Source organism: Medicago truncatula, chromosome 3 (assembly GCF_003473485.1).
Source record: "Medicago truncatula cultivar Jemalong A17 chromosome 3, MtrunA17r5.0-ANR, whole genome shotgun sequence".
Classification (NCBI taxonomy): Eukaryota; Viridiplantae; Streptophyta; class Magnoliopsida; order Fabales; family Fabaceae; genus Medicago; species Medicago truncatula.
In genome coordinates, this window is record NC_053044.1 from 21518318 (window position 1) to 21538099 (window position 19782).

A 19782-nucleotide genomic window follows, 5' to 3' on the forward strand; every position below is an offset into this window, starting at 1 on the left:
TCCCAAGAAAAAAGAGAGATATCAACGGTCAAAAGGTTCAAGTCCAATTAATGGCTTGGCACCCAAAAACCATGATAACAATAACATATACAGAGAATGGCAAAATTGCTTCCTATTTAGATTATCTCTCTTTTTGTCAAGAGAACATATCCTTTTTAACTCTTAACTGCAAAACCAAACAGCACAAACACTCCAAACCAAAACAGCCACAATAGACAACAGTACTAGAATTTCAAATCAGAAAATAACGCCATATTGATGACAGATACAGAGAATGGCAAAATTGCTTCCTATTTAGATTATCTCTCTTTTTGTCAGGAGAACATATCCTTTTTAACTCTTAACTGCAAAACCAAACAGCACAAACACTCCAAACCAAAACAGCCACAATAGACAACAGTACTAGAATTCCAAATCAGAAAATAACGTCATATTGATGACAGATACAGAGAATGGCAAAATTGCTTCCTATTTAGATTATCTCTCTTTTTGTCAAGAAAACATATCCTTTTTAATCAAAAGAAATGAGACTAAATTAAATAAAAAATTTAACACAATGATAACTTGATGCTTTGCAGAGCTTAAATAGTGCAGAATAGTAACAAATAGTGCAAAAGAAACTTACCATGTTTGCATATAGTAATAAATAGTGCAGAATTTAATGTATTGCATATAGTATCAAAGTATAAATTCACCTGTGTATTATAGGAGCGATCATCAACGTAGACATCCGTACCATGTATAATATGGTTTTCTCGATGAAGCTCGTCTACTTAGGGATCTCTTCCAAGATCTTTTGCCTAATTTATCACAAAAAGTTAATTAATTACATAACCTGAATAATTGAATAATTAAATATATACGTATAAAAACATGTAAAAAGTTAATATATTTTTACCATATGTCTCGCGTGGGTTGCAGTAGTAACAGAACCTTGTGTGTGGCGAGCTTGTCTTGAACTTGCTCTATTCCTTTTATTAGCCGTGGAACGCTTTTTATATATGTCATTTGTAGCCCAATAGGACAGCAAGGCACGCCAATGGTCTTCGGCCATCCAATGAGGGCGATAAGAACGGTCTTCAGCAATATTCTTCCGTTCATCATATAGCATATCTGACAGACGTGAACTTGCTAAACGATGAAAAATGCGCTCAACATCAGATTCATATTGAGGATCCCACACACAGTGTCTCTGCAAAAAAATAAATCAACCATATACAAATAAAATATAATGATTAAAGATTTAGTTATTAAGAATTTCATTTTTTTAAATCAACCCCATAGAAAATAAAAGATTTAATTATTTCTTTTTACCTTAAACTCTTTAAAAACTTTATCCCCAATTTCTTTCTTAAGATCCTTATACACGGGCCACGGCTTTTTATACACTGCTTGGATTGCCTCCCTTATGTATTTTGAAGAGATTTTTGATGGCTCCAACCTGAACATTTAAATGGATAGTTAATATATGACTTTAAAAAAAAATAAAAAATAAGTATGAAATGAAAGTAAGTAGCAAATTAATTTGTTAAAATACTTACGAGTCACCCTTAATTTCAAGTATATAATGAGATTTGTACTTTGGTACCACTTCATAGTAGCGACGTCTCACTCGTCTTTGTTGTGCTGCTTCCCTTTCTTGTTGGCTTTGATGTTCTTGCTCACAGTGTTGTTGTTGCTCTTGTTGTTGCTCTTGCTCTTGCTCGTGTTCTTGTTCTTGTTGCACCTCGGGTACTGGCATAAATCCTCCATTAATACCAAGCAATTCTAAAAAACGGACATCTGGTAAAAGATCTGATGATAAAGTAGGAGGTCTTGCAGAGAAATGAGTATTATTATATCCTGGTGAGTGTGTATGTAGTGGAGGAGTAACACTAGACACAGTGCCTCTAGGGAATGAAACTCCATTTATACTAGGAGATGGAGTAGGAGGCCTAGCAGAGATGGGGGTGGTAGTATGTCTTAGTGACTGTGTGTAGAGTGGAGGATTAACACCTGACATGGTAACTCCATGTATACTAGGAGATGAAGCAGGAGACCTTGCAGAGATTGGAGTGGTAGTATGTCTTGGTGAGTGTGTATAGAGTGGTCCTGGTACAATACAACTCAAGAACATGTAAGGTTTTGTCATGCACATCTCAGGAGGAAGATTATATGGGGTAACAATTATTGGCCAACAAGAATAAGGCCTAGCCGAGGCTGTGTTATACGCAGTAAATCCATCAGAGCATAATCCAAGTCTCACATTACGTGGATCGTTTGCAAAATCAGGATGTACCTTATCAAAGTGCTGCCACGCCACTCTGTCACAAGGATGTCGCATCACCTCTGAATCAGTTTTATTGTAATAATGCCACGTCATATGACCAGCCGTGTGCATTGATGCAAACAATCTCTTCAGTCTTGGTATTATTGGCAGGTAAAACATTGACTTGACTGCGACTCGTTTCTTCTTATGATCAACATCATCGCCACTCACTCCATACCTTGGTGAATTGCAAAATTTACACTCCTCCAACGCACCATCATTCTTACCAAATTCATTGTCGTAAAACAACATGCACCCGTTAACACAACAATCAATCTTTTTTTCTTCCAATCCCAACTTCATCACCAATTGCTTAGCTTCATAATAACTTAATGGTAAATTTTCTGGTACAGGAGTCGAATCCCTCATCATTTTCGTGTAGTACTCCGCACATTCTTCTGGTACATTCCAATTTGACTTTCCAGCTAAAAGCCTCACACACATGGATAACTTCGACTGAGATGACCCTTCAAACAACGGTTCATTTACTTTTTTCATCATTGAGTAAAACTTCAACGCCTTCTCATTCGGGATTATTTCCTCTTCAATGCCCTCATTGTAAGACAAATTCACCCCGAGAGCGTCACCAACCATATCTTCCATGAGGCCAAAGTTTTCACACTGTGTATGTGCTCCACTACTTGAAGCCTGCATATTAACATCAAACTCATTCGGCTCTTGTTCACCATGATGTCTCCACACATAATAATCCTCCATAAAACCAACATCCTCTAAATGTTTTATGACATCTTTTGGGCTCTGAATCAACCTACACGTACATTTAAGACATGGACATCTAATCCCTCCCTCACTTCTAAAAATATCTTGCGACATGGTGAAAGCAACAAATTCACGAATTCCTTCCTTAAATTGAGCTTTAAGTGTCCTTTTCCCCGGTCTTTTTCTATCGTACATCCAACTTCGATGAAGAATATACTGATCCATCTTCTGCATCATTGACATTAATTCAAATTAATTTATATTTTCTATAAGAATATATTTCTTTTTAATTAACAACCTAATTCCTTAGAAATTAGCTTTTTTACTAACAAACATTTTTATATATACTGTTCTAGCTACGATGACTCACCTAATATGACTACTATTTGTTTTTTATAAGGATTATTTTGGAGGACCAAAAATATATATTTTTTGTAAAAAGTTTTCAAAATAATGACTATTATTAAAAATTTTAATCTTCTGCATCATTCACATTAATTCAAATTAATTTATATTTTCTATAAAAATATATTTCTTTTTAATTAACAACTAAATTCTTTAGAAATTACACCCTCCGTGTCAAAATATAAGCAAAAATCACTTTTTAAGTTTATTCATTTAATGATGTATGTGGTCCATATTATGAACCACATACATCATTAAATGAATGAACCTAAAAAGTGAATTTTGCTTATATTTTGATACGGAGGGAGTAGCTTTTTTACTAACCAACATTTCTATACTGTTATAGCTTTGATGACTCACCTAATATGACCACTATTTGCTTTTTATAAGGATTATTTTGAAGAACTTAAAATATCTATTTTTTGAAAAAAGTTCTAAAAATAAGGATTATTATTAAAAATTATAATTTTTTGGAGAACTAAAATTATCATTAAAATTTTATAGGAACTAAACTTAAAATATTAATTATTTTTATAGGGACTAACTGTTCTAAAATTAAATAAAAAATACTAGAAGAAAAAAACACCAGCAAAAATAACTAAAATAATTACTAACCTAAAATTATTTTTACTAACTAATATTTTTATCTTTGCTAAAAAAAACTAATATTTTTATCAATAACTAAGACAACAATTTAACTTCCTTAAAAAAAACAACAATTTTACTAGCATCTTTTAATAGATATTAACAAACAGTTTAAATGTTAATCACAAGATTTTTTTACTTATAATTTTAAATAAATAATAAAAACTAACCTCAAATAATATAATTTGATGACAATCCAGATCGAAAAAGTAGTACCAGCAACAACAACAACTTGTAATAGGAAATGAAATTAAATATTAACTGCAAAAAATAATATAACATATATTACATTAACATTTTATTTATAAATATAAAAGTTGAAATCAATTAAGAAAATAGTTACCTTATATGAAGAAAAAACACATGCAAGAGCAATTGTTGAATACTAGAGATGGAAAATAAAATTGTAGTGAGAAGTGTCAAAAATATGGAATGGAAAATGTAATAGAGAAGTGTTCAAAGACATATATATTCACATGAAGCCAATTAAATAACCCAACAGTGCATTTCAACGTTCACCTGCTAATATCAATTGCATCTATCAGGCTTTTTCAGTCTCCAACGTAAAAATACAGCTGCCATGTTACCTTTAACAGTAAAAAGCTGCTGCATTTTGTACCATGTGTTTACCTAGGAAATATTTCCTCGGTAACACCTCTATTTCCTCGCTAACACACATGCTGACAGCTTTAAAGTGGTCAAACGGTCAAAGAAGCTTACCTAGGAAATTTTCCTCGGTATGCAATGTCGCTAGCTAGGAAACTTAATTCCTCGGTATAATTCCTAGCTAACTTCAATGTTTCTTGTAGTGAAATATTGATCTCCGCTGTTAGGACCCAAGGATACCTACGATGATGAGGTTCCCATGATGATGACATGCAATGTCATATTCGTCCGAACCTTGCTAGCGAACGAATGCATCCAACAGTGTTTTGTCTCATTGGACCTCTCATGCCAGAATTTGCTCATAAATCCACTTTGTTATCCCAGAAATAAGTTTTTGTATAAAACATTACTTCGATCTGATACCTCTCTATTCTGAGAAGAAATGGGAGCTCATTCAATACCAGACAAGTGCTCACTGGCTACCAGAACTACTCAGGTCGCTTCCTAACTCCTTTAATTTAATAGGAGTGCGTATGAGAGTTGATGCAAGGAATAAGGGCTGGAAGTCTTCTGCATCGTTACAGGCGATCCGATCCCCTTGTTGTCGTATAGCAAAGACTGAGAATGTAGAAGGTATGAAATGATTACAAAAACCATTCTATTTAAGTTATTATCATGGAGAAATGACATTGACTTCTGTAAAAATGACATTGACTTCTGTAAAAGTCGGGACTGAAATGGAATTGTTATAACCGGCTTCACCAGCTTGTTATATGGGACTAACACTTATTTGTGGCATAATTTTGAACCAGTTCAGAATCAAGGCAGAAGTTTCTGAACTTTTATAAAAAGGCATTGTTATTCTTAAAACATTCTCTTTCACTTCTACTCTAAATTCTCTTTCTACAAGATTTTACTCAACTATCGACGACCTTATTTGATTTAATGGACTCAACCTTTGCCAGATTAATGAACTTCCAACCACCTTCAACAAATTGGTTTATTAATCCTTATTTACTTCTAGGATATATAAGCCTATTATGTATGCACATTAGATAGATATTTTAAAGTTTATATTATAGTCAACTAATCACAAAATTACATACATCTTCACTTTTCTTTCATCAAAATAGAGAAAACACATAATATCAAATCAAATCAAAAACACATAATTTTTTTTTATTGAGAAACATAAATCCCTAAGTACTGTAGTAAGAAGTCCCTGTGGAGAATTTGCCATATCACTTAAAGTGGAAGTTCAAAACCTACCAAATCACAGCGAATTTTTTAACTAATAAATACCACTTAATGTAACACTAGATCCTTGAAGCATTAGATTGCTGCGTAAGCCTACTTTCATTTCTTGACAAGAACTTAGACTTGTTTGGATTAGTTATTTGAGCTTATCTACTGGCAGACACACATCTGGGACTATTGGAAGAGAACATATAGAAGCAACGTATGACATGTCCATAAGCCGTTTTTGTCTTATTTCCATCACCTCTTCAAAATAGCTTATGAAAACAACTTGCATCTTATATGAAAACAGTTTGTGTATTTCAATACTTATGCGTAAGTACTTATATAATATCGTTTATCCTATAAGAATTTTCTCACCCTTTCTATGTTCCTGATTCTGGGTTTTCGGATTTCAGGCACCTATAACAAGGTTCAATCCATTCTCAATGCAAGCTTGAGTTTATGAATGAACGAGATTTAACATGATTTATTTTCTAAAATTCGTCTTAATAATTCATTTCTTGACGTGAAATGTTATCATGGTAAAATGACATTAACTTCTGTTAAAATCAGTATGTACAGAATCACGACAGAATTAGTTTCTGAAGTTTTAAAACCAATTCATCTACAAATGAAACTACAATATATAAAATTACACTTCATGATTATGAACACTAGGTTAAATTTCTTTAACACTAAATCCTCGTCTATTATGTGATTTCTTCTAAATCCTCTTGTATAGCCTAATGTGTATCCACATTAGATACATGTATAAAACTTACATTATAGTCTAGTAATCAGTTCAACAAAAAAGCGACAAGTCAAGGCAGAAAAATTCATAAAACTTCAGTATTATTACACCAACATAGAAAGGGAATCAACAGAAAAATAAGGTCTCGCAATTCTTAAAAGCAACAATTACAATTAAAAACAACTCAAATATCAAATCAAACGTAACAAGTTAGATATTTCATACACCAATGTTAAAGAAAGATAACACATTTTATGTTAAAGAACGATCACACAATTTATTTATTTATTTATTGAGTAACATAAATCCCTAGATGATGTAGTAAAAAGTCCCTGTAGAGAAGAGAATCTGAATTTCCATTGCACTCGAAGTTGAAATCCATCACCTATTAAATCACTGCAAAATTCAGAATCTTTGATACAAAAGGATTGTGGAAAGATTGCCTTAGCAGATCCATAACAGGACCTTATAATTGGCGATTGTAATATCCCACTCGTCAGCTAATGGAACTTTACCAGTCGAATGTATCAGAGGACAATGTTTGTGAGATCCATTTATAGCAATGAATATCTATGATGCAGTGTTAGTAAAACACGGGTTGAATTATCAGTGTCGAGAATTGTTGTTCCTACATTTGGTTTGGCTGAGTAATTTACCTAAATGCCCTTCGGCAGTTAACTACCGAAGTTTTAGAAAACCGGCGGCAGTTAACTGCCGATGCGAACTGAACATAACAGAAGCAGAAACTCAGTTTTCTGAGTATTGCTTCCATTTTTCAAAATCTTTCCAAACCAACCAACTTCTCCAATTTCGATTTTTCAGCAAAATCAAGTGCATCATCTCCATTTAATCACAAGTAAGTATCTTGACTCATTTTCAATCATAATGTTAGTTTGGATAGGTTTTTTTTTTAAAAAAAAAAATGGTAGTTTTCATGTGGTTAGGGTTGATGTCGGAATTGAATTTTTTATGATTGCAAGTAGTTTATAATTGAATGTAGTTGTTTTAATCGATGATTGAATAATGTTAGAATATAATGTGGTTTTGAATGGTGGCAAAAGAACACATTTTGAGTATGTTTGATACTTTGCACACAAAGTGTTTGATAAAATGCCTCAATGACAATTTTATTGATTATTTAGTTAGTTTAGGTTATGGATATGATCTTGATTGGAATTCGAAAAAGTGTATATTGAATTAGGTTGAATGTGGTTTTGATTTTTCAACGAAGATGAATGTTTATGTTTAGTTTAGGTTATGTTTAGGTTGAATGTGCATGATAATGCATTTGATTATTTACGTTTGAATGTGAATGATAGTGTGTATGTTAATGTTTAGGTTCAACGTGTTTATTTTGGTCAAGTGGTTGAATGTGAAAGTGGTTATGTTTAGGTTGAATGTGAAAGTTTAGGTTATGTTTAAGTTTAGTGTTTTTGATAAAGTGTTTGAATGTATAAGTTGAATGATGTTAATTTTATTATTTTTTGTGTAGATATGGCCGATCAAGACCCCATTGATCCATCTAAGATGATTAGTGGTAGGCGTGCGATGACTCAGAGCCACCAGAGGCAGAGGCAGAGCGGCCACATCCCAAAGAGGGGTACAGGTCGGAGGGGAGATGGTTCAGGGAGCTCTCAGGCTACACAGCCTAAGGAGTCACAACTTATTGACCAGTCTGGGGTGGAGTACCTGAATTATCAGGATCAGGTACACCACGATGTGACTGATGGTGGGTATGACTAGGATCATATACCATAGCAGCAGCATGTAGGAGACGATGATGACATTGCAGCAGCTGCTGCCCCGGAGGTGTTACCTATGGACCCTCCCTTTCCTGGTGCACTGGCAATGTGGCGTTGCCACTTTGGTATAATTCAGAAAATGTAAGTGTAATTTTTTTAAATGATTTTTCTTTATGTTTAATTATTTTAATTATATGTGTTTGTTTAATTATTATATCCACTTTTATATGTGTTTTTTTTTAATTATTTTTCTTTATGTTTAATTACTTTCTTTAAATGTGTGTTTGTTTAAACTATGTTTATTTTTCTATTATTTCAGGTTCGTAAGCTTCGTGTGGTAAAACCGATTAATCATGGGGCTAAGATCCTGAGTCTCGGACGCCCAAACGGGTATCAGGATTGGTTTTGGGATCCGCTTAGGCAGAGCGGGTTACATGACTTGGTTTACTTGGGCTACGCCACCGTGCCTCATGCCCTGCTGATGACTCTATGCGAGAGGTGGCATCCCGAGACCAGCACCTGTTGTAGCACCCCGTTTTCCCAACATAAAAAATTCATTTAAATAATCAGAGTAATCATCACAAACGGAAACGGAATAATTAGCTAATTATCTTTCAAAATTCAATAACAAAATATTTAATACTTCGCATTAGAATTTATTCAAACATCTAAAAATAGTCTTTGGCACGAAGGCCTTATTTAAAACATCTCATAAAAGTTCAATCTAAAAACATAGTCATAATCTTCATTAAGTAATACGTAAGGAATAGAAAAGCAATAACAAAGTTCCCAATCCCGTTACGTATCAGAGCACCTAAAGACACATGTGAGAGATAATCCACTCATGACAGCAATCTAACAGCAACTTAAACTCGATCACCTGCAAGTTACTCATACGAAGAGCAACATTTCCAAGCAGAAGGGGTTAGATTTCACAAACAATAATATTAAGCATATAATTCATCAAATGCATTTAACAACGTAAACTTCATCTATTAGTAATAATAATTCTTAATGTAATACTTCTTAATAACTCAACCAACTTCTAATCATTATTAAATTCATATTCATCACATTATAAACATCATCATATAGCACATAATAACCAAATGATGACCAACATAGATCATCACTTCATAAATATCATCTTTTAACACACAACATAATCATCATCTCACAATAACATAAACAACACAATATAATCATCATCTCATAGTAACTTAAACAACACAACATAATCATCACTTAATAATAATAATCATATACAACACAACATAATCATCACTTAATAATAATAATAATCATATACAACACAACGTAATCATCATCTCATAATAATATAAACAACAACATAATCATCATCTTATAATAACATAAGCAACAACATATTCATCAGCTTATAATAATATAAACAACAATATAATCATCATCTCATAATAATATAAACAACAACATAATCATCTCCTCATAATCACATAAACAACACAACATAATCATCATCATATAACATCATAATTCATCATATCATAAACATCTTCTCATAATAATATAAACAACACAACATAATCATCTCCTCATAATTACATAAACAACACAACATAATCATCATCAATCATAATTCATCATATCATAAACATCTTCCCATAATAATATAAACAACACAACATAATCAGGGGTGAGAAATCCTGCCATAATAAAATAATAGGGAAAAGCATGCACATTAAATAAATACCAAAAGAATATAGTCTCCACTATCTCATCAGTCTCAACAGTTACTATGTATAATCTCTTCATTTTACAAGTCACAGCAGCACATCATATTCACACTCAAACACCCAATACAACATCATCATATATATGCATATGGACTCTCCTAATAACCTATATGATTGTGGTACCACACCTATCGTCATAATTTGCCAGAGGTATGTTACTAGACTTTCATCGTCATAATTTGCCAGAGATATGTTACTGAACTTTCATCGTCATTTCGTCATCATGATTCCTAGACACGACTCTATAAGCATGCATGAGACAGACTCTTCAAGTATTAAAAGATCATAACATCATCAACAAATCAGAATCATAAATTCGGACTGTTATCTCGATTTTGGGATATCAAGTCATTAATTAGGCTTGAACCTTTCAATCTTTGATATTCTCTATTTTTTCATGGGAATGGTAAAATTGAGAAAAAACCCTTAGAAATTCTAAGTTCGGGGGTCATTTTCGTTACGGGAAGGTATTAGGCACCCGTAACGACTATAGTATTCTATAGGAACCGTTTTCCTAGCTTTATGTCTACGCTTTACTTTTATGCTTATTTATTGAAAAAGAGAGTTTATTTAGGTTAAGAATGGAGGGAGGAAATGTTTGAGATTTTATTTTATTGGACTTGGAGAGGTTTTGACCTCTTTCCTACATACCCTTTTAAGGGATCAAAATTCCATGTAGTTCTCTTCCAAAAAGTATTTTTTGGTGTGTTTCAACTGATTTTAGTTTTTGAAAATGGTTTTGAAGAAGAGAAAGAGACCGTAATGGCATGAGAGAAAAAGATAGTGAATTGTTGGTTCAATTATTAACGAAAAAATGTCTAAGTAGAAATTAAGATTCATTTGAATTTGATTAAGAAAAATAAAGGAAAATACAATGGAGTTTTGACTCCAAGGTTTATTAGGAAAGATTTGAGTGATGGAATTAACTTGCTTTCAAAAATGAATATTTTCTAAGTATTACGCTTCCTAAACATACATCTAAGCGGTAAACATAGAACGTGTGTGCGTGTCGGTGCTTGTGTCGGTGTACATCATTATAGAGAGTCCATTGTCCTTTACATTGCCCTAGTTTACATGCTATGGTCTTGTAAAGAATTAAAAGGAAATTAAACTACCTAAAATTACATGTCCATTTGACATAGAAATTGAAAAGGTAAAGTGGCTAAACTATGAGAGATGGAGATGAAATGGTAAAATGCTCAAGAAATAGATGAAAAATGAAATAAAATGGTTAGTAGTATAAGGCATGAAATGGTAAGAAAAAAAATAAGCAATTGAATATGAGATAAAACGGCAAAATGACGACAATATCCAAAATATAAAAGGAAACACATTACTTGAAACACAAGAAACTAACAAAACATATTAAAAACAGTAACACAAGCATATGATCAGTAGCATATTCATCACAAGATTGCATATTAATCACTCATACCATGGATCAAGATATTATGAACAAAAAGTGGCAAGAAATTGCACAAAATTCCACTAAAAAGAAGAAAAACAATCAAGAAAATACACATATATTTTTATCAATTTTATAACATGTAAAACATCACAAAAAAGTCAAAAATGTATCAAGGAGCACATAGAAATTTTTTAGGAAATTTTACGAGAAAATTAGAACGAACAGTGGTTCAAACAGCAAGAAAGCATGGTGTGAATAGCAAGAAAATAGCAAAAACGCCGGATTCATGGATGAACGGCCGGGGAAGATGAAGATCTCGCCGGAACCTTCATAGGTCCGCAGGAATCTTCATCTTCTCTGGTGAGATCTCCAGTTTCCGGTCAACCTCTAACCTCACCAGAACATCAAAAATTTTACGTTTTCTTACTCGCCTTTAAACCCTAAACACGAATCTGACACTGATTTTCACAAACAAGGCTTGAAACAACGTAGATCTAGAATTTTCATACGGCTTTGAAAATTATTTAGGTTTTTTCAATTTTTGAATGAAACCGTTTCAAACTCTTATAGATCTACATTGTTTCGTCTTTGTTGCTGTTCTTGAGAAAGAAAGATGAAGTTTGAGTTTTACCTGAGTTTTTAATCGGAGATTTCACGAGATTCTTCGGAAAAACTTGATTCTTGACTCTGTCTTTGTTGATTTTGCTTGGGAACCGAAAATAAATCGGTGTCTTCACCGGTTCACTTTCTTCATCTTCTTCTCCGGTTTGAAACTCTTTTCCTTTTCTTCTCTGTGATCGGTGCTGGAGTTTCTCACCTCCGGTGAGGAATTCGCGCCTTGAATTGCAGAAACTTCAATTCAATGATGAAGATTCATCCATGAATCTCTGAGAATTGATGCAATTTCTGATGAAATTTGGTTCTGGAAAGTTAGGGTTTGTGAACTGTTCTTGGTGGATTTTCTGTTTTGATCCTAACTGCCAAGAGAGAGAATCTTCTCACGTGTTTGTGAGTTGGCACTGATTGAATGGGTCTGTGTGGATTTCTCTGACTCTGTGCACTATTTATAAGCTGCCACTTGTACTTGAGATCCAATGAAATGGTGACACCTGGACTTGTATGGCTCGGCCTTGGACTTGTTCTGACCTAGGGACCTTTCTGCAAAAAAGTAAAATTGAGGACTAAACTGCAATTAATAATAATGGACTAAAATGCAATTTTAAAAAGTTTTGGACTAAAGTGCAATTCTGGAAACTTGCTTGAGGGACCAGAATGCAATTAAAAATAAAATGGAATTAAAATTGGTAAATTGGAAAAAAAGTAAAGTGAAACCTAAAATAAAATCAACAAAAGGACTAAAATGGACCAATTACAAAAATGAGGTATTTTAAAATACCTTTCGGTCGAAATTTTGATGAGAAAAGACCAAAATGCCCCTAGGGACTAAACTGACTCAAACTAACTCAGATAGACTCAGACGCAATTTTGAAATGGTTTTTTTAAACAAAGACTCATAGAGTTTTCAAATGACTTGTAACACAAGAAAGGACACTTTGGATGGTTTTATGCAAGAAAATCACAGACAAAATCACAATTGAAAATACTTTGAGACAGGGACAGTAAAAGGTGAAGATGAAACAAAGTAAAGGTTCAGAGTAAAACAACAGTAGATTGACAATTATCAGTAGTAGAAAAGAAATTTGAACGAGTATTTTTAGGTCCAAAATCAGGGTATAACAGCTGCCCCTATTTAAGTTTCTTTGTCCGGAGGGTCAAGAGACGGAGTCTTTGGCTTGACGGGACAAAGACACTTAAATATCAGATAACAGATAACAGGGTAGACAGGAAACTAGAAGCAAATTGACGGGTACAAGCTGTTCTTGGATTGAACTGGGCACTTGATCGGGGATAAAGGCAGACAGACAGGTGTGAGTCGTTCTTTGATGGGAACTGGTTACTCGACTGGGGACATGGAAAAGTAGATAGGTACGAGTTGTTCTTGGATTCGAACTGGTCACCCGACCAAAAATAAAGGCAAATAGACAGGTACGAGCTTGTTCTTGGATGCGAACTGGTTACTCCACCAGAAACAAAGGCAAATAGACAGGTGCGAGCTTGTTCTTGGATGCGAACTGGTTACTCCACCGGAGACATAAACAAACAGACAGGTGCAAGCTGCTCTTGGACTTGAACTAGCCACTTGACCGAACAGAAACAAATAGACAGGTACAAGCTGTTCTTGGACTTGAACTAGCCACTTGACCGAACAGAAACAAATTCACTGGGGATTAGTTTTTTGACAAAATATAGATTGAAATTGACTTGACGTCGATTCGATTTGAAAGGTAGAAATTGACCAATATCATTGGCTCACAAGAGTTTGACAGAGAACCTGACATAAGTATTGAATTGAGACTGATGTTGACATTGGAAATGCAACATGTATGGATGGTATAACAGTTTTATCAAATGTATGGACACGTAGTATGCATGATTATGCATGTATGAATGCTTGAAATGCATGACTGTTGGCAGTTTGTAGACACAGTTTCGCAGAGACAGACAAGACATTGGAGTATTGGGCACGTAGTAGCTCGTGCTATATCACACATTCTTGGAAATCCTCTTTGGAGATATCGTCGTTGGGAGACGCATCGGAACCATGGCTGAGGGCGGGTAGCATATGCAACTTGCTGGGGATAGAATCTCGGAAGACTCCGCTGGGGATAATGCTGTCATCGCTGGGCATTTCAGTGTTGGGTGTACTGTGGATGTTGCATCTGTGGTCAATGCTTTTTGCATGTCATTTTCTCAATTTTTCATTCATTTTTTTTTATTTTTCATTGCATCCCATTTTTGCCTGGATCGCCCTTTCGGGTTTTCGATCCACCGGGGAAATAAATTTTTTCATTGCCCCATTTTTGCCTAAACTGCCCTTTCGGGTCGTCAATCCAGCGGGGTGCTCATTTTTGCCTAAGTCGCCCTTTCGGGTTTTCAACTTAGCGAGCCTATTCATTTTTATGCATTTTCATTCTTGCCATTGGCCACAGACTATCCTGGGGAAGAGCCTCCTTGTAACACATATTGAAATAGACATCGACATACGCTCGCTCATGCATGTTTCGTTTGAATGTACCCTGTTGCTCAGGTTTGCTTTCAAAATGGACAAAAACTTTTTTTCAATTTTCAAGATGTTTGTTTCAAGCATTGTCATTATCAAGATAGAAAGAAAATGTTTTTTTGTACATAGCTTTGAAAGTAGAAAGAAAGTAGAGTTTCAAACAAAAGCACAGGCTCAAATTGATGTATAAGAGTGGTGGTCAGCCGAAGGCGTGACTCCACGGATTTACAAAGCTTGGAAAATGGTAATTTTATTGGTTGGTGGTACATTGAACACAGTAACCACTACATTTCCTAGAAACTTTGAATTCGCAAGCACAGAAGCTTCTGATGAAGATGGTCATTAACAGCTGCAGATGCCCCAAGGGGATTGTGATTTGCCAGATATAGTTACTTGCCTTTTGTTTCAATCTCATTTTTGCATGAACCGCCCTTTCGGGTTTTCGGCTCATCGAGACGCTCATTCTTACCTAAGTTGCGTACAATCTCAGCGAGCTTTTTCATATTTGTTTTTTTTGTCCCTTATTTTGCCTGGACCGCCCTTTCGGGTTTTCGATCCACCCGGAAGCGCATTTTTGCCTAGGCCGCCCTTTCGGGTTTTCGACCTACCACGCTGTTCTTTTCATATATCTAGGCAAAGTATTTCTTGACTATATCAGCATTCACAGGATTTGGAAGTTCTACACCATCCATGTGTGTAAGAATTAAAGCACCACCGGAGAAGGCCTTCTTGACAACATAAGGACCTTCATAGTTAGGCGTCCACTTGCCCCTTGGGTCGGGTTGTTGGCTTATCCTCCTTTTCAATACAAGTTCACCTCCCTTGAATTCTCGAGGACGGACTTTCTTGTCAAAGGCAGTCTTCATTCTTGCTTGATATGACTGTCCGCGAGCCATGGCATCCATACGTTTTTCCTCAACCAAATTCAACTGATCATACCGGCTTTGGCACCATTCAGCCTCGGATAACTTTGCTTCCATGATCACACGGAGAGATGGGATCTCCACTTCCAAAGGAAGAACTGCTTCCATACCATATACAAGAGAGAAAGGGGTTGCCCCGGTTGAACTGCGCACTGTAGTACGGTAGCCATGCAGAGCATAGGGCAACATCTCATGCCAATCTTTGTAGGTAGTTACCATCTTCTGAACAATCTTCTGGATATTCTTGTTGGCGGCCTCAACTGCACCATTCATCTGAGGCCTATAAGGAGAAGAGATATGATGCTCAATTTTGAATTCTTCACAAAGAGCTTGCACCACATTGTTGTTTAGGTTGGTACCATTGTCGGTAATGATCTTGCTGGGAACACCATATCGACAGATGATGTTGTTCCTGATGAACTTGGCTACCACTTGCTTGGTTACATTGGCATAGGATGCAGCTTCAACCCATTTGGTGTAGTAGTCAATTGCCACTAAGATGAAACGATGACCGTTTGAAGCCTTCGGTTCAATTCTTCCAATCATGTCGATGCCCCACATGGAGAACGGCCATGGGGAGGAGATAACATTGAGGGCATGCGGAGGCACATGAATCTTATCAGCATAGATTTGACATTTATGGCACTTTCTGGCGTGTTGGTAGCAATCATGCTCCATGGTCATCCAGTAGTAACCTGCTCGTAACAACTTTCTTGACATAGTGTGCCCCGTAGCGTGGGTCCCGAAGGTACCGTCATGTACATCATGCATTAACTGCTCCGCTTCATGTTCATCAACACATCTTAACAATACCATGTCGTAGTTTCTTTTGTACAAAATGTCCCCATCTAACAAGAACCTACCAGCCAATCTTCTCAGGGTCTTCTTGTCTTTGTTGGAAGCACCCGGTGGATACTCACGGCTTAGCAAGAACTGCTTGGTGTCGTAATACCATGGTCTATCGTCAACCACATTCCCGTCAGCCCGATTGATCATATCTTCAATAGTAAACACATGAGAAGGTCTTTCAAGGCGTTGCACTTTGATTATTGGCACATCATTCCAATGGTTTACTCGAAACATGGAGGATATAGTACCAAGAGCATCGGCCATTTGGTTCTCGTCCCGAGGGATATGGTGCAATTCGACCTTTGTAAAATATGTTAGCAAACGTCTCGCGTAATCACGGTAAGGAATCAGCTTGGCATGGTGGGTCTCCCATTCACCCTTTATCTGGTTGATGACAAGTGCCGAATCTCCGTAGATGTTGAGGTGTTTGATTCTCATGTCAATTGCTTCCTCGATCCCAAAGATACATGCTTCGTATTCAGCCATGTTGTTTGTACATTCGAACAGAATCCGGGCGGTAAAAGGAATATGATGCCCCTGCGGGGACACAATGACTGCTCCGATTCCTTTGCCATAAGCATTGACATCACCATCAAAGACTAATCCCCACTTGCTATCAGGATCTGGACCTTCACCAATCAACGGTTCTTCGCAGTCTTTTGATTTCAAATACATGATGTCTTCATCGGGGAAATCGAACTTAATTGGTTGGTAATCGTCAAGAGGTTGGTAGGCAAGATGATCGGCAAGAATGCTACCTTTGATTGCTTTTTGAGCCTTGAACACAATGTCATATTCAGACAAGAGCATCTGCCAGCGTGCAATCTTCCTAGTAACAGCAGGTTTCTCGAAGATATACTTTATCTGATCCATTCTGGATATCAACCAAGTTGTATGATTCACCAAATAATGACGCAAGCGTTTGGCGGCCCAGACCAGAGCACAACAAGTCTTTTCAAGCATCGTATACCGAGTTTCACAGTCAGTGAACTTCTTGCTCAGATAGTAGATAGCATGTTCTTTCTTTCCAGTCTCATCTTGTTGACCAAGTACGCATCCCACGGATTCATCAAACACTGACAAATACATAATCAAAGGCCTTCCTTCCACGGGTGGGACAAGGATAGGAGGTTCTAGCAGGTAATTCTTGATGCTATCAAAAGCTCCTTGGCATTCATCGTTCCATACAATAGGCTGATTCTTCCTGAGTAGCTTGAAGATCGGCCCGCAGGTTGCGGTCATGTGAGATATGAATCGGGAGATGTAATTCAATCGCCCGAGGAAACCTCTGACTTGTTTCTCGGTCTGCGGGGCTGGCATTTCTCGAATGGCCCGGACTTTATCAGGGTCGACTTCAATGCCCTTTTGGCTGACAATGAAGCCTAGTAACTTTCCAGATCTGACCCCGAACGTACACTTGTTAGGGTTCAATCGAAGCTTGTACTTTCTCAACCTTTCGAACATTTTTGTCAAGTATTCGACATGTTGCTCCTCATCTTTTGACTTCACAATCATATCGTCCACATATACTTCGACTTCTTTGTGAATCATGTCATGAAACAGAGTAGTCATTCCTCTTTAGTAGGTAGCACCAGCATTTATTAGGCCGAACGGCATCACTTTGTAGCAGAAAGTACCCTATGGGGTGATAAAAGACGTCTTTTCTCTATCTTCAGGGGACATTTTGATCTGATTGTAACCGGAGAAGCCATCCATGAAGGAGAACACCTTGGACTGAGCAGTATTGTCAACAAGCACATCAATATGGGGTAATGGGAAGTTGTCTTTTGGACTGGCTTTGATCAGGTCTCTGAAGTCAACACACATCCGGACTTTTCCATCCTTCTTTGGCACAGGGACAATATTGGCTACCCATTCAGGATACTCGACTGTCATGAGAAAACCCGCATCAATCTGCTTTTGAACCTCACTCTTAATCTTGAGAGCCATATCTGGATGAGTCCTTCTCAATTTCTGCCTGACGGGAGGATATTCAGGCTTTGTTGGGATCCGATGTTCCACAATCTTAGGATCTAGACCTGGCATATCTTCATACGACCATGCAAAAATATCCGGGTATTCTCGGAGGAGCTGGAAGATCTTCCTTTTAACCCCTTCCTCTAGAGCAGCACCGACCTTGATCTCTCGCTTGTTCTCTTCGGTACCTAGGTTGATAAGCTCAATCTCTTCCTGGTGAGGCTCAATGGCTTTCCTTTCTTGCTCGAGCAGTCGAGTGATCTCATATGGTATATCATCACCTTCCTCATCTTCGACTTCATACACCGGGAATTCAAAATTCGGAGGGAACGTAGAGTTACTGTGCCCAACGGGTTTACTATGGCTCAATCTGCGTAAAATGGTTGGATGATTTTTAGAAAGAGGTTTTTATGCAGATTTTTTGAAATTAATAAGAAAATATAGATGTTTTGGTTTTTTCTGGCATTACCATTATTTCCGAGGAAAAAAGCACTAAAAATAAAAGTCGTGAAAGAAACGACGATTTTTATTAATAACGGCGATGCCGAAACAAACATGCCCTTACAGAAAATATCACTTTCGCTTCGGGCAGAGCGAGAGGATTGTTATTTTGAAAAAACAAAACTTAAGCAACAAGACACATTATGTAACGCCCACTTTCGTTTAATCGTTATTTAATCGAGTTTAGGCAATTATATTATAATTATATAATATATATATGCATGATTTTGATATGTTTTGATGATTTGATTGATGACGTGATAAGTTATGAGGTTTGGAGGATTTGATTAAGATATGAGATTTATTTTATTGATAAATAGAATAAAGATTTGAAAATAATATAAAATATTTAGTTGAGGGCTGTTTTGATATTTTAGATAGTTTTGAGGGAGAAAGTGAGATAAGATAAGTAATTAAGAAAAGATATAAATAGGGAAGACCTAATATTCTTAGAAAACTATTGTACGTGAAAACTTTTGGAAAAAGGGAGAAAAAGCCAAGTCTAGAGGAATCAAGGTAGAGTGTTGCGATTTTCTTCATTCAAGGTAAGGGTGAGACTAATAATTCAATAGCATTGATTGTTGTAATTCTGATGATTAAATGACAAAGTTAGGATTGATTTAGAAAAGTTTGGAAATTAGGTCAAAACCTTAAAAATTGATGATCAAACGGTAAAACTTGTTTAGATTGATGAAAGAACCGTCCTTTAACCTTAGAACATGTTTAGGATGGATTATGGAATCAAAATTTGGCTTTGAACCATGTTGTATGTCGGATTTTTGAGAAAAACCCTAGTCTGCCCGTGCTTCTGT

At 36.0% G+C, this 19782-nt stretch overlaps 1 protein-coding gene across 1 annotated transcript; it reads right to left on the bottom strand.

Moving 5' to 3' along the window:
• Positions 1–773: 773 nt before the first annotated feature.
• Positions 774–4268, bottom strand: LOC112420129 (uncharacterized). The gene is made up of 5 exons (XM_024778768.2): positions 4249–4268; positions 1542–3256; positions 1315–1441; positions 899–1192; positions 774–800 (listed from the first exon to the last, which is right to left on the bottom strand). The coding sequence occupies exons 2-5, from the start codon at positions 3251–3253 to the stop codon at positions 774–776; spliced, it is 2160 nt and encodes a 719-aa protein (XP_024634536.1). The 5' UTR covers positions 3254–3256; positions 4249–4268.
• Between the last annotated feature and the right edge of the window lie 15514 nt (positions 4269–19782).